This window comes from Diorhabda carinulata, chromosome 5, assembly GCF_026250575.1.
Source record: "Diorhabda carinulata isolate Delta chromosome 5, icDioCari1.1, whole genome shotgun sequence".
Classification (NCBI taxonomy): Eukaryota; Metazoa; Arthropoda; class Insecta; order Coleoptera; family Chrysomelidae; genus Diorhabda; species Diorhabda carinulata.
The window spans coordinates 8,138,946-8,155,983 of NC_079464.1; the positions used below are offsets into that span (position 1 = coordinate 8,138,946).

The window sequence follows — 17,038 nt, forward strand, 5'->3', positions numbered from 1 at the left end:
AAATACGCACGGCACTCGTACCCAATTGAGAAATGAAAAATAATCTTCACCGTATAAAATTCAGTTAATATCTAACACACCGTCAGTCCACGTGGACTGATCATAAATAGAATTACGGCGTTGTTTGAACCATGAGCGTAACTCCCTTACAAGCAGGTACATTTTACTCGTCTATTTACGTTTTATGATTCAATATTCAGTTGTAGCAAGTTAACGAGGCATAATAATTATTTTTTTCTTAGTTCCAATTAGGACTAAATAAAACACTTCATTCTTCCTTTGTAATAATTTGTGAAAATCGAGTAGAAATATTTATTAAAGTCATAAGAACTACGGAAATTATAGAAGCTAGAAACTTACCCCTATAACAACTTCATTAAGTGTATAAAAAAGTATTTTATAAAAAAGAGTATTAATAGAATATATAAAATTATAATCATTATGGAACAATAGTATTTTCATATAGAAACATTTATTAAAGATTATATTCATTGACTATAATTCTATTTATCGATTTTAAGCTGGTTTGTTGGATATTTTTTCGAAAAGCAAATGAAATTTTCTATAAAATACACTTAGGCTTTGCAAATCCATGCAAAACTCGTGTTTTCACTTCCTTTTGAACAATCAATGTTATAAAAAAATTACAGAACACTTTTTAGATTAACAGCTCCTGGGCTATAGGTTTCTGAAGCCAGTTATGGTCTCCAGTTATAGCTCCTTATACATGTTATTTCAACATATTTACTCCTTCTATATGATGAGGTAAATAAATTTTGGGATATATAGCAATCGGACAAAACAAGGTAAGTTAGTAAGTTTCTGAAAAATTTTCTCAATACAATTAAAAACACTTCTCAAAATTTATGCCGCTATAGGTTGCCACGGGGATTAAGCAAAACTTTTATTATTCTTGAAAAGTATAACGATGTCGCCACATATTTATTGTCACAGATAATACACGACGTTTTTATACATTAATTATTCAATTTTCTCATTTTCCATTTCTCTTATTTTTCTAAAATAACAAACTTTCGTCTCAGATATATTTGTTATTCGAGAAAGTTGTGGTCTCCTCTTGAATATTTAATAACTTGAAAATAACTTTTTCTTATCAATAATGTGACTTGACAAAGAAATGTAATTCAAGGCAACAGGTGGAGTGATAAGAACTCGAGAAAAAACAACGTAACCCAAAAAAGTTATCAGTTAATAGAAGATTTTTATCTGTAACTATTTCAGTATAAGAAAAGCGTTGTCAACATCTCAATAAAAATAAAAGAGGGCAACTAGTCCAGTCAGTTTAGATATGGTATAGTACAGAGATTTCTGTTGAATTGGTTTGAAAGTTTGTATAAATGCAGAATTTTTCCGATTCTGGGTTTCTTTCGATAGAATATATAATTTTAAAACAGGTGAAAAATTGACAATTCAATCTCCTTTGGTCTTTATCAAAATATATTTCCAAAATTAGACAACAAAGACATAAAAATAGATTATGAGGTTAGTAGGCTCGATGACATCGAAGCGTGGTCAAAAATATATGTAAATGTTTATTGCTAAAAACTGATTCAGTTTGTGGTGTGTTTTTTCAAATAAACATTATAAACTATCTTTGTTATCACTCGTTGAGAATTTAATTAAACTTTTTTCTACTGAGGACAACATAATTGATTTACAGATATCTTCTACCTCATCAGGTACACCCAAAAGTACTAAAATTTCCAGTGATAATGATTTCCTTCGTTTCTGAGAAAATTTCATTCAGCTAATAATAACTGGATCAGATGACAGTAGTAAAATATTAAATAAACTGCATTGCCTTGACGATTTTCAAGTGTGACTTCTCCAATATGCTTTCAAATCTCTATATCCACACTATTGCTCTTCTTTGTATAGTTGCCCTATAGGTAGAATTGCAAAAGAAATCACACGTGATCCATGAACCAATATTGTGTACATTGTGACTGGCACAAATATTTTTATGAATACGATATTTGCGTTTTTCAGTTTCGTCTCTATACTTATTTGTTGCTAGTGAGTTTTTGTCAATTGTGCATCAACAAAGAGCGTAACTACTTCATCTAGCGTATAAATCATTTATACAGTTTTGACACGATTCTTCCAAGCTTTTCTTATCCTGAAGGCGCAGTTTCAACACATTCAATTTCTGTTCTTATACCCATTTGAGCTGCTTGAATCAACTCTGATGTGCCCAATTCTTCCTTAACATATTTGGTTTTTCTCCTTTTTTTTGGTCCAGAAATCTTGTTTGGATTCTATTAGCGAAGCAAAGCTAACAAATGCTACGTTTAACATATTTTCTTTCTTTTCTTCACCAAGCTCTCCAGATATTAAATGAATGCGGTCAACATTCTGAACATGTAAGCATTCCTCCATATAGATTTTACCCTTCAGTTTTTGCGAAATGATGAACAGATTCTTACGTTTCGAAGGAAAAGCTGTAAAGTGAAAAAACTGCATATAAATATCCATTTCATGAAAATTTCGATATTTTCAAAAGGAGTAAGTACGGGTAACTGATGTTTGTTTGGCAGATTCCTTACAGCCATAAATAGATTATATCTAAAACAGAATTAAATAGTTCAAAATTTTTTTGCACCTCATACTTAGACACTGCACAAGCAAACGTCTGATGCATACTGGTGCGTTCTTTCAAGCGACAAAAAATGAGTAAGCGGACTATTCAGATATATTTTATTGCACCCCGCTACAGACCCAACAACTTTTCCAAAAAATTAGTGAGTGTCGTAAACATTCTTGAACACTCCACAATTAGGACTTTTAACCAGGTGTTTAGTGTATCGAGTCCACCCTGCTCAGTCCGCCAAGTGTTTTTTCAAAGTGACCAAATAAATAATAGTCACATAAGGACAAATCAGCACTATAAGAGTGGGTGTTCTAGTGTTTCCCAACTCTATTCGCGGAAACGCGTGCAAAATTCTCAGCGTGTGAATTTCTGATGAAAATTCAGTCTCGGCACCCACATGGCTGAAATTTTGCGGTCCATTTTTAATAAATTTTCGTAAATTTTACAACATCTTTGACCACTAACCAAATTAGGATGCGTTGAGCAACAAAACAAATGAGCACTGGTTCATCCTACATACCATGACATTGAACTTTTATACGGAAATATAGACAAACAAAATCTGAAAAATTACGGAATTATTCTACAGAAAATTGCAAAACAGAAGAACCGAAGATTTTTCTATTGAGATGCAGAGAAAAGATGATACCTAGCAAGTTAATAATGATCTATAACATTTACAAATTCATGCTTACAGCATGAATATCAAAATCACGTTTATTCTTCAAATTAAATATTGATAAAGTCCGAAATAAGTGAAAACGTCACTTATTTGTCTTAGAATATAGTTTTCAATCAGAAGAGGTCCTAAATCGAGACAGTTCAGCAACTAAAAGATATAGGGCTATAAAGTCGTAAGAATATTCGAAATACTACATAAATGAGATCCCGTATTTGATTTAAATTTTATTCAAGGTGAAGGGTCTCAGAAATTTCTTTTTTTATCATAAAGCTAGATCAAACGAAATTTTTTATCTAACAAAATATCTCAACAGTTTCCTAAAAACTACCTTTCGTAACTTTCGTAAATATAATGATTATAGAAAATGAAAAATTTGCGTAATAGCCACACGTATTCACAGAAATTGGAATGTAGTGTACTAAGCACTTCTTGATTAAATATATAGGGTGTTCCGTAACTTGATGCAAAAAATTCGGTGGGAAAGAGTTAAAAAACTAGGAAGTGCAATATCAGCCGAGACGGAAGCCCTTGTGACTATAATAGCAGCAGTTAATGCTACTGGAAACTATATTCTGCCAATGCTGATATTCTCAGGACATAATGCTCTTTGGCGCACCTCCTAGAACAATCAAAACTGCAGTTTCCACTGGCTGGTCAAATGAACAGCTGTTCTTAAAATTCATTGACCATTTTATTATGTTTGTCAAGTGTTCACAAGACGAACGCGTTATAATATTCTTGGAAAAACACGATTCACATTTGTCCATCGGAGCAGTCGAAAAAGCTTCGAATACCTCACATATTAAATAAGCTGCAGCTTCCGGAATATATCCAATGAATATCGAAATATTTTCAGATCAAGATTTTATGGGTTCCTACGCAACGGATTGCGATTTAGAAAATAACGTACCACAGCCCAACCTTCCTGTTACTGATATAAGACCCTGTCTTCAACCAAATAAAGAAGAAACAACAGATGGGGAGAAAGAATGGAAAAGAATGATATCAACTGACACGCCAGAGAAGGATGGAATCAGAAGAAACGGGATCAAAAAAATAAAATCGGTAACAAAAGACTTGAATTTGGGAAAAATTTCTCCGTCTAAAGAAATTAAACCAGAAGCTGCAAAAAAATGAAAAATATCAGGTCATGGAGACCTCTTTAAAAAGAGAAATTTTTAGTGTGAAACCTTCAAGGTACAAGAGTCTCCAAACCCAAAATATATAAAAAAATCCGATCTTAGATAATTGATTTGAGTGTAAGATTCATATGTCTACGATATTATCATACAAACAATTCCAACAGCAAAAATATAAGTTGTGTGGTTTCTGAGCGGGTGGTCCCAATGTGGTTGATCATCCACCTGATCAATTAGTAGATATTTTTTTATATAATTATATTGTCTGCAATTTTTGTTTTCTCTAAATTCTCGTATATATCAGGACTCACCGTTTTGCTATACTACGTAAAAAGCTCATTCTTGATACTATTAAACATAATTTTAGTTTTTTCTTTTGGAACATTCTACCAATTTTCAGCTTTACGCGACTCTACTTTTGATTTGACAGTTCTAAACTTGTGAAACAACAATAAAATTCATTGTAAACTTTTCAAAACTATAGAAGTTCTCATCGTATTATAAAATAATTTCAGCGATTGCTTGTTGTGTGACTTAATTTGTTTGGTAAACCATTTAAATGAGCATGCTTGTGCATCAACATTGTGAATCAAACAAAAAGAACATTTCCGAATTAGAAATTCTACACTACGTTAACTAGCGTTCGCTTTCTATTAATATAAGTTTACGAAATTGTGATTTGGAATGGAATTACATTCGGCAAACAACTTCGGATATTAATTAAAATTTCGAAATTAGTTCATCTACCGATTCTAATTTAACAAATTGAAAATCTAAAATACTTGGAAGAACCCTGTATAAGGTCATTAAGTTTCTTCACACAAGGTTTGTTTCAACCGCTTATACGCTCAATAACTTTAGAAGGGTTAGTGGCATCTAAATTTTCATTATTTGAAGATCAAACTTTACATGATATGAGCGGGTAGGGATTTTATATCAGGAAGGTATGTGGTGAAGTTTATGTTGATATACATCATTTTCCTAAGTTAAGAGAAGATTTATACTAAAATTAACACTAAAAATAATTTTGACCAAGAAAATAATTGTGGAAATATCAATGAAACAGTCATGTGCTACTGTGAAATAAAAGAACATTTGATTTCAAAGGTGATTGCTTAGAAAAAGTGAACAAGCTAGACAAGAAAATTAATATTACCCTACAATGAATTACGGGACACACCGGAGCGACTGAGAATGAAATAGCTGATAAGCTCGCGAAAGCGAGGGCAGACAAGCCCTTCTTGGGACCCAAACTATTCTGTGGTATTAACGATAAAACTATGTAAAAAGCATTGCGAAAGGAGGCAGATAGAAGCAAAACCAATTATTGGAAAAACCTCTAGGTGGCGAAAACTCTTGTAGAAAAATATAATTAGAGTAGATCTGCTGATTGTATCAACCTATGTGAGAACAACCTACAAATACTAACAAGAAATTCATTGGGGCACTGTGGACTCAACAAACACCTGACGCTAGACCTAGCAGATAATACGGCGTACACATTTTATAGCACATAGGAAAAAAACTCTATCAACATCCTCTCGAAATGTGAAACACAAGAAACTTCATAGCACTACTACACTTGGGAGCGCTTGAAATAGAAAACGGAGACATTCTAGACTTTTTAAAAGAAGTGGGATCAATGGATCAGCTGTGAACACTGGGTTCTCCAGCATCCCTGCAAGAAAGGAGGACACAATAAATCCTTTGGGTCGTAGTGTACACAAAATTCCAAATCTAAATATACATAATATGCTTAATTTGGAAATGTGACCGCAGCTTCAAAATAATAACATCCAAAACAACAAAATTGCTTTCGTGAGGCTTTTTTCTTTAATCGTTTGATTGGAGTTCTTCTTGGTATCAAGACACTGTGAGGAAGGAAATTATGAAGCAGAGAGAGTCTTGGAATAATTGCTACTAGTAATCTAATCATTAGATTATGCTATTCACATGGAATTAAGTTTTCATGACAACTAACCAGAAAAAGTTTTTTTCTGCGTAATATAATGAGAATATATGAGAAAGAGAATGTCACCAACTCGATTTTCTGACTCAAATCAAATGCAACAGACCAGGTCAAATTCGATCATAGCACCTTTATGGTTGAACAAAAATGGTTGTACTATATTTAAAGAGATTTAGCCACAATCAATGAAGATACAACGGAAAAGATGATTATATTCCCGGAACACTCAATTCATAAAATTATTGTTGAGTGATTACTTGACATTGTTCGAGACTCCAGGAACAGGAGGTGACAACTTCTACATTGTATCAGAAAAACTAATAGACTTCATTTTTTTATTAGAAATACTCAAAAAATGATTCAAAATAAAGAAAATGATGAAAGGTGACTTTCCAAATTATCGCGAATAAATGGTAACACAATGAGCTTTAAACGTCTGAGTGAACCTAACTGTGGAGAACATTGATCTGGACAAAATGTGGTAACAAGAAGATGAAGCTATGTGCCATACGGCAATTGCCGATATTAAAATTTAAATTAAAATTCTAGCAGAAAAAAATATTATAAAAAAGAAATGGACCTCAATTTTTTCACAAGGATATGTTTATGCTAATAAACCAGTAGCACCTGAAAGACTGATCATATGCTTAAAATAATCACAACCGTTAAAGAAATCTTTCGATCCAAAAAAAATCATTATTAAAATTTTAAGGCTCATACGAATATTTTAAAATTTTATCGGGCTCTTGTTTGTCTCGTTAATGACAGCTTTTCTGATCTTTTTTCAAAGTTATTATATTCTGGGTTTAGGATAGAACTTTTCCTTCCCTATTTTCAAGCAGAAAACAGCTTTAGTAATTTATTGAAATCAAAGAGAAAATTTGAGATATATCTTTATATATAAACCTGTGTTTATTTCTCGTTGTCGCTATTTTACAATTTCTTCATTTGTTTCTATAGGAGAATTTAATAAATAAAGTTGCTAATCTCTGTGTCTATAATTCATAAAGTCTCAAATACCATTTTCCAAACTTCACTTCCAAGCAATTTATCATCTGAGAACTCATTTGGAAAATCTGAAGAAAATAAATTGCTTCTGAAAATTACTCTTAATAAACTAAGTAATTCTAGTTACCTGGTGTCACAAAACCAGTCTCATATTTTAAGGTTTCTGTCAAATGATTTAAATTGATACTCGTGACACTTTATTTGCCGTGGGCTCAACTTTACCCTATTGCTTGTGAAATTTCAGAAGACTTTTGTCCTTGAGTGCCTATTAACACAATATATTATTGAATTATGATCGATATTTTATCGTTGGTCTTAGTGACCTATTTCATTTTCATTTTTTTTTCTGGTACCAGTAGTCGGACATTTTAGAAAGTCGTAAAATTATTATAATGTAATAGATTTATTAATAAACTCATTTATTTGACCTGTTCATAGTTTGTATATTTTATATTTGTAGTCTTCTATATCCACCATCGTATACGTATAAATATAACCTCCAATTTAGTTAGGCGGTTGTAAAAGCACCTAACAACGATGAAATTCTGAATTATCGTTATCCGTTATGGGGTGCTGGATGAATAGGTACATTTACCGGAGGAAAAAGTTTTCTCAATTTTTTGCTGCTTTTTTAAGGACTTTTATTACAGCCACTTATGATCCGGCTGCACGTGCTATAACCTACCTAAAGAAAAAAAAACATATATCAAGTTACGCCACGACGTGAAAAAAGAGGAAACGCGAGTATTAAATTGGAGTCGAGATAAATTTTACTTGAATTCACTGCTCTATCGGAAAATGAGTGATTTGTACTGAAGATTTGATTTTTGAAATACTTTATCGCAACATTTTTTTATTTAATTCAAAGCCAGTTTACCGTTATATATTAGTTTTATTGGGACCTGAGACGTATACTTCAGTTCCTTCCTAATTTATTTCTACTTGTCCCGACTGCTTTTCCCCTACTTTCAATCCCTGTTTTTCTTAATCCTTCTCATCATTTTCACCTGCTATTTTAGATGTGAACGATTTTTATTGCTTTCGGGCATATACGTCAGAGCCGTCTCAATGGTCCTTCATATATTTTATATTTAGCTGAATCAAAATTCAGTTTTTTTCAATATATTTCATTTCCTATTGCATGTTTTGGGGCGCTGAGTATCTTTGAGTTTTACCTAATGTTAGGAACACGTTCTTCATTCAAGAATATGAGACTACTCTTGTATATTAAACAATTCACAGACAATCTTCACGTACTGAATTATATCAATAACTACAAATTATTGTAACTATCAAATTTATTGAACAATCGCATCTCTAGCGCTAAAAATTCCTCGACAGGAACTTGATTTAATCAATGATTTTACGAACAAAACGAGTTCATCGAATACTAAAGACCTCGTTCCAAACGAAGTCAACAATTATTCTCTTCTCGTTCCTTCTAAAAGAGTCATTGCCAGTCTCTTCTTTAGACATGTAGATAGATTTGAGCTACTGCAAACTATACTCAATATTCAAAATTAAACTTTATGTGGCATTGGTGGGTAATCGTCTAAGTTATTTTCAAATTCTTCACAAGTGATGATTAACATTTTTGATTCTCCAATCGACGAATCCTTTGAAAACGGGGTTTTCTCTAGACTATAGACAGGGTCTGCCCTTTGTTGAAAGAATTATCCCCTGCTTGTTTCGCTGTGCCTCAAGAGCTCGATTCTTCTGCTGTTTTAACAACTTACTTCTCGTTGTTCGAATCGCATCTTCGCTATGATTTGCCTTTCTGGGAGTTTTGTAACTTGCACCTCTTCGAATCTATCTTCAAATTCCAACAAAGATCTATTCGTAACATATATGATCTGGAGCGCATTCCGAATTCTATTTAAAAAAGTACAAAATTTCATTCATCTTCACTTCTTTTATTTCAGAATCCGTTTGTACAATTCATAAACACTTTCACCGCTCAACTGAGAGACCCATGTATAGTTAGTTACCTTACTACCTAACCTAATCTTACTAGAAGAAAGAATTTGGACCTTTATTTAACAATACCAATCTCTGATCTGATAAAAAATTTCATCATCTTTAAAGCCAAAAATTTGATCAACTACCCTTAGAGTTAAAAGTGGCAAATACATTTAATAAGTTCCGGAGATTTCTTCTTGAAAGACCTTATTATTCTATAATCAATATTTAGTATTATAATTGTATTATAATAATTATTAAGCCAAATTATTATTTTATAAAATTTTTTTGTATAAAATTGTGCTTTGGCCATAAAATTGTAGAATTTTCTAGACAATGAAGCTTATATAAATCTCTGTGTTCACTGATCAGCTCGCACCAAATATTCCGCCAAATTCAGTTATAGGTCAACTTATATCGGTATCAATATTGTTTACCTGAAACGACAAGGATCAATCAGACTGCTCCAGTGTGTAGATCCTTTTATTGAATTCAAGTGACATACAAAAGTAGTATGTTTCATGTTTTTTTTTAAGTTTCCCTAATCAGGTATACATGTATGAATAACTAATGGATACAATATAGCGTATAAAACTTGTAAAAAAGGTATGACGATAGAAATCGTCAGCTGAAATACCAGACTTTGCGGCCTTTCTTCAACGATCTCTCATGTAGGTAGTACGACTCGCTTCTATACACTCTTTATCTTAAATTGAGTCCGTAATAATTATTTTCTTTCTCTCTCGTGAATATTAACTCTGTAAAACATATTCTTAGACCATCTAACTGTCTTCTTTGTAATACTGGTTGCTAATTCCACTTGTTTCAACTCAAAACAAATTCAATTTAGCCCATAGAGTCAGCTGTATTTATGGGTTCACATATTCAATTATCATTCATGTCATTTGAATTAATTTGACTTGATTAACTCACATGAACAGAACGGCCTTAAAGGTATTCAGATTTCACTCTTATAGATTTTTTCAATTCATCTATGGTATTTAGCAGCAGTTGATTTAAAGAAAACCTTTGATGGTACTAGTGAACAATTGTTAAATACAGTTATGAATATAAGTAAGAAAACAGAGAATGTAGCCCGAGCTAGGGGAAAGACGACAAGTAGTTTTGTAACTTACAGAGAAGAGAGAAAGGATGCGTTCTAAGCTCTTTCAGTCATGTTGAAAATAGCTGAAGAAGTGAACAAAGAAAGATGCAACAGATGAAGACCTACTAATATTTGCTAAAGTAGAAGAAAAGCTGCAACACAGAGTACAGTAAACTGTGCAAATACAAGAACTGGAAAAGAATAGCGTTAACAGGCCAAAGTATCCACGGATAACCTTAAACCAGATCGAAAAATGAACGAAAAGGTAGTCAATAATAAGATCAAAGAGACATTATCTATTTAAGTAGCCCTGTTCAGAGTATTCTTTAACGAAAGAGAGATAAGAAAACGTACAGAGAATTTAGGAATCAGTACTACTACTAATGCTGATCTATGGTTGCGGATTCTGGTGCTAACCAACCAATTGAAGCAAATAATAACAGCATACGAAATGAAGGTACTGAGAAAAATAGTGGAGGTGAAGAGACTCGATATAATAAGGAACGACATAATTAGACGCGAATTGAACGTAGTGAGTGCGTTGCAAAAAATTCAAGAGCACTTGAGATGGTTTGGGCATATAGTGAGAATTGAGGGGGACTGAACAGTTGAGGTGACATGGGAAACCGAAACAAAAAAGAAGACAGAAGGAAGAAGGCAGACCTAGAAGGAAATGGAATGCATAAAATGCTGAAACAGGACTGAACTGTAGACGAGTTGAACAGCAAGGAAAAGATAAAATTAAGTGGAGCAGAAATATCACCTATCACCTATGGTAGAAGATGTTGCGGATAAGTAATGAATCAACTATGATTTTACGGAAATTGCAAGACAAAATTAGAGATGAGGTTAAAATAATACTTCAAAAGTTATTTGTAATATATAAGAATAATATACTTTTATTATGTATTTTTCATTTCGATACTAGAATTATTTGTCTCTGATTATTATTATTATTATTTGTCCATCATTTGGCTGCAATTTATACAATGTGACAAATAATTTTTTTCAAATTTGATCCACACATTCCAATTGTGGGACCAATATTTTTTAATGTTGATACTGATTATATATAATTAGTTTATCAATAATAATGATTATTAATCTATAATGAAGCTTCATTCCATTCTCTTATTTCCACATAGTTTCCATAGAACAATTTTTAATGTTCAAATGAAATACCAATTACTGCGGCATTTAATATCAGAAAACCAACTGAATTTATTGATTTACTAAACCAATTTCAACAGAGAATATTGCCGTTCAAAGCGAATACAATATAACTAACTATCAATATACAGAGTTGTGCCAAAGTCCGGTATAAAATTATCACTGTTCAACACGTTAATGAACTTATTTGTTGTGTCATCTGAAAACTGGACAGATCCTTATTGTTCCAACGTCCAATTCAGATGCAAAACGCGTCGTGCTTGCCGATAAGCTGGAGTAAGCTTCCAACCAATGCTAGGTGTTTTAGGGGTTAGGTTATTTTCATGCAGTCTTCGTCTTACTCTCCACTGACTAAAGGCACTCCTCACACCTCACTTTTAATATTCTTGACACAATAAAGCGGTCATCACGAGCGGTTGTAAATCGCCTCTCAAACGTTAAAATTTAGAAAATGCTAGAAACAATTCAACGTATGGACGCCACCACGGCGAAAGTTTCCAAAAATCAGGAAAAGCAGGAAAAAATGCAGAGGAAACAACGAAGAAAGTAGTCTGTCCCATCATTGAGGACAAAAAATGGGAAAGAAAGAGCGAAAACCCGACAATTGAGATTTTAGATAAAAATGACAGTCGAATGGATAACTGTCCAACAGATGAGAAATTCACGCAAATGAGAAACAGGAGGAAAAGAAAGAAAGCGGAAAGAAAAGCCGCAGAAGAAAAAAACAACGAGGGAAAGAAAAAATGTGGACCGTTATTAGAAAACAGCTTATACAAAGAAGATTCGACGGCCAGTGTAAAATGGGCAAATACACTGGAAAGATCACCACGCACACAGTGGAGGATTTCAATAAAATGAAGATGCTCCTGAGCGAGCACAAGGAAATAGAGTAGCTGATAAATTTATACTCAAATCAAAGCATATTAAATTGTCTCTCATTCAGCATATTCCTTTTTTTTTGGTCTGATGGGAAATTTAAAAAAATGATGTTACATGTGTTAGTTTTATGAATCACTCTACGCACACTATATCAAAGACACTCCGAGGGATAGAGGTGTGGTTCTAAATGGTTATTTTCCTTTTGTTAACTTGGATTTCATGGCAGTATTTGATAAAGTTAGCTAAACCACGCGACGTATTTCCCCATATATAAGTAGATTTTAAATTCTTAAGAAGCTATCTCCCACCGCAGTGAACTACTAATATTAATAATTTTCTTTGTAGTTATACAAGCTTATTTGTTTCAAATAATGAAATAATTACCATAGTCTACCACTACACGACTGCAATTCTATTTCTAGAAATGGCTTGCTTTCTTTGTTAACGCTTCCCCAATTTTCTTCTGAATACAGGGTGTTCCAGGACTTGATGCCAAAAATTCGGGAGTGAGTAAATGACGTTGAAATAATGTAGGGACGTGGAAAAAATTTCTTATACGACCCTTCGTTATTGAGTTATAAGCCTTTAAAGTTGCGAAATCAGAACTTATTTTGAGTATATTTTCTAAATTATTCACGAATTTAATGGTAAAAATGATTCTATACAACTATCAGAAGGTCAGGAGCAGGTCAAGCCCAATGGTTAACAATACGTAACTTTTACAGGGAAAACCTGTACGATCCAAAGATGGCAAAAATGAAATTTTCAATCGATTTTTCGTTCGTAGATTCGTAGATTTTTAGATCGTTGTACATGTCCAAGTAACCGTTCGCCACAAAGAGATATTCTGAAGAAAATTATCATAAATTGTTATTATTTATTGAAAATACCTACAGGGGATATAAGATCACAATCAAATATCTCTAATTGAACTGAATAGAGTCGAATATCGAGTGACTTGAATAAGGAAAAATTGAATTATAGAAACATTTAGTTGGTTAGAATCACCATCGATTTTATGTTAATGTATGGGTAGATATAGTGAGTAATAATGTAATAGGACCATATTGCTTAATTGCTTAAAAATGATGTCTCTGTTCAAATAAGGCAAAGACCATTCCATCTGCAGGCAAGTTCATGCCGTCTGTTTTTTGAAATGCTCATGGGATAATTTTCTTGAAAAATGCAATGACCAAAATGGATGAATTGAAGTTCAAGAAGTTGTTATCTGATACACCTTATTCACCAGATTTAGCCCCCTCGAATTATTTTCTGTTCTAATCGAACTTATTGAATAACGCTCAGAAAATTGTATAGAGCTAAAACAACATTACATTGAAAACAAAATATATTTTTTCCCAACATATTCTTCGATGGGCCAGGTACTCCTGGGACCATCCTCGTACTATTTCAGCTTCTTATTTATACTCAATATGTTCCATACGCCATTATTTTTTTCTAAAAATGAAAATTTTATTCTTTAACTTATAGACCTTGTGAACTTATTTATTTAAAATAATGTATTTATAAAAAATAATGTACGTTGATGGCAATCTTTACAAAATTTTATTTCTGAAGTTAATTTCCTTTGTGTTCTTATTTTTTTTGTGTGCAGTCTAAAGTGGCAATTATTGTTTTAGCGCCTTCATTAAAAGAGGTTTAAAGTAAAAATGATCAATACAGATTTAATAGAAATAAAAAAAATTGTGATCACATAGTCAGACTTTTAAGCTCTCTCATAATATGAAGACTGCATTTCGTAGGAATGAAGATATTGGTCAGTTTCTATCATTTTAGGATTTGGTTTGATCTCAAAATAATTACATCCTTCAAAGAAATCAATTAGAGGATTCATTAGCATCAATCGTACGATTTTTAGAAATCAGAAGATATAGAAATGAATGTGGATGTCATTATTATTTATGTTAATATAGATTGTCCTTAACTCACACAATAAAGAGAACAGATTTATCGTATTCGTCTCTCCAGTTTTTGGAGTTGTTCTGTTTGTTTTTGAGTAAATACACCAGGTCGCAATACAATTTATTCTCCAGTTTTGACGTACTTGCAAACTTCAATTCTTTTCCAAATAGATCTAATTTTTTCTCATTATCGTTTTTTGATAGTATTATTACAAATGTACACTATAATGTATGTACACTGGAAAATGAATATTTGCAACACAAATATAATCTTTTCAAGGCTTTCTATCAAGCCTTTCATATCTGAAATTTAATATATCATATAACGAAAGAGAAAATTATGAGAAATTAATTTTATGTTATTATTTCCATTGATTACAGACATCGGAGTTATATCTACAAATAATATTGTGTTTTCTACCAATTTCATGACACCAACATTGAGACATATTTAAAATCAAAAATTCAAAATTTAATTATCCTTAGAAACATTTTTGCGTTTTCTTCAACTACTGTAAATAGTTAAATAAATTGATAATAACTATAAAAACTTACCATTTATGAAAATAACAAATAAAAAACTGTTAACGAACTTAGCAAACATGCCCTTCATAAATATTTTGTCATCGTAAACTCAGTGCTCGAGGAGTTAACCTCAAATTCAAATGGCGCGCAACCGGCACCGATGTGTAAACCAACGGAGCGACGCGATGTAGCGGTTGCGTCGGTTGGAGGCGTCTATCGAGGGCGTCGTGTCACGGCGACTTCGTCAACAACGGTAAAGACGAAGCGCTGGACCGCGAGTCTTACGCTGCATGGGGTTGAGGGTTCAATTCTAACAAGTGACAGAATGCTGAAGCGCAAGCGTTAACAACAGACTAGGTCTAGGATGTTGCGTGGATTACCAAATACTGCATGATCCTACATAGAAGTTATTAGATCATAAATTTTCAGAACTTTAAAATGTAGAAACAAGAAAATAAATAAGAAGCGTTGAAAGACATGATCAATGTTAATAAAATTTTTCTGAAGTTAAATCGGAAAAAATTCGAAATGATTGAATTGATATTGGACAACGAAAATGGAATTTAAATATGAGAATTTCCAAAGCAAATATTGAGATAATAATACTAACAAGGGTCACTTTATAAGTATGAATTGTTTTCTGAGGAATAGGGAAAATGTAGATATAAACGTTAATTGTATTTCTATAATATGAATAGTTCATATTCGAATAAACAATTATTCAAAAATCATATATATTTATCTAATTCGATTTGAAAAACTGAATTCATAAATTGAATTGTATTTATTAAAATGTATATCCTAACTTAGAATACTGAAAATTAAATGGTGTGCTAAGACAGAATAATGAAACAAATCAATTTATCAAGAATTTGATGGAAAATTGTGTTAAAATAACAGGTGCTAATTTTTGTGACTCCAATTTTCTCGTATCAAAGCTGCACATGCTCTTGGCTTTCAATCAAATTGTCCAATTTTGGAAGATATTTTTAGGCCATTGTAAGATTTTAGATCGCGGATTGTGGTGATCAATGTTTTCTTTAACTTACTGAAGCATATTATATAAAATTCAGATCAGTCAACCTTGCTAGAAGAGGTAGTTCTTATTTTTTCTCCACATTGCAGCTTGATGTGGTCTGGCATAATAATAAATAAAAATTAACAGAAGACCCATATCGGCATTAAATTGTGGCGTGTGTTGGCCACTACTTGATCTACTTAAGTTCGCATACTTTTTTATTGTTAATATTACGAAAAAAAGTTGTTTTTTGTAAAACATTCTACATGGTATAAAAACAAAAATAAAACCAATAGATTTCAAAATTGTTCAGTCGTTATACGAGGTATGATAAAAAATATGAATTCCAGTCAAGAGCAAAGTATTTTAATATCTTATTACTGATTTTTTATCAATGTCAAAACATTCCAGTTTTTCAGCTCATTTGATGCAGAATTTTGTTGATGTATAATTTTTTTCATTATTGCCTCAACGTATCCCTAACGTATCTTTCAATACACGTGGCCATTCTACGACAAAGTTCTCTCAACATATTTCTAATGATTTTGGGAGTTATAGTCTGAACGGTTTCCATGAAGGCCTTCTCTAAACGTCGGACGTTTTTAAACTACTCTTGTCTCTATACATTCTGCTCCAAGTAACACCAAAAGAAATAAACTAACAGAACTAGTCAAAATCTTTCTAAATATCAAAGATTAAATAATTTTGATGAATATTCAATATATGGAGAATATTAACGATTTATTGAAACCTTTTGTATTCTTGGGGTTTCTGAACGATCATTGCAAATTATTGATAATATTGACTCATTTATCAAATAATCCAACTTGATTATTGGTTCTATTTTTTTCTTTCGTATAACCTGCAAAGGTAGCGGGCGGATAGTGATAGAAATAAACAGTCATTCCTCACTTGCGAATAAATAAACAAACCACATGTAAACAACATCAGGTGAAGTTGTATTTGTACTTGATTAAAGTATTCTAATATCACCATTCGCAAAAAAGCATGAACTTATTGCACCAACAAAACATCGTTTTCCTTTAAACGT

General features: G+C 32.2%; 1 protein-coding gene across 2 annotated transcripts in view; it reads right to left on the minus strand.

The window, feature by feature from the left end:
- The window catches only part of LOC130894057 (uncharacterized), a 132,132-nt gene extending 116,881 nt beyond the window's left edge, over positions 1-15,251 (minus strand). The window contains exon 1 of one of the 2 annotated variants that reach the window (XM_057800601.1): positions 15,000-15,251. In XM_057800601.1, the coding sequence (XP_057656584.1) occupies positions 15,000-15,057 (58 nt within the window). In that variant the 5' untranslated portion in view covers positions 15,058-15,251. The remainder of the gene's footprint in view (positions 1-14,999) is intronic. The other variant, XM_057800602.1, reaches the window with a different exon arrangement.
- Positions 15,252-17,038: the final 1,787 nt, after the last annotated feature.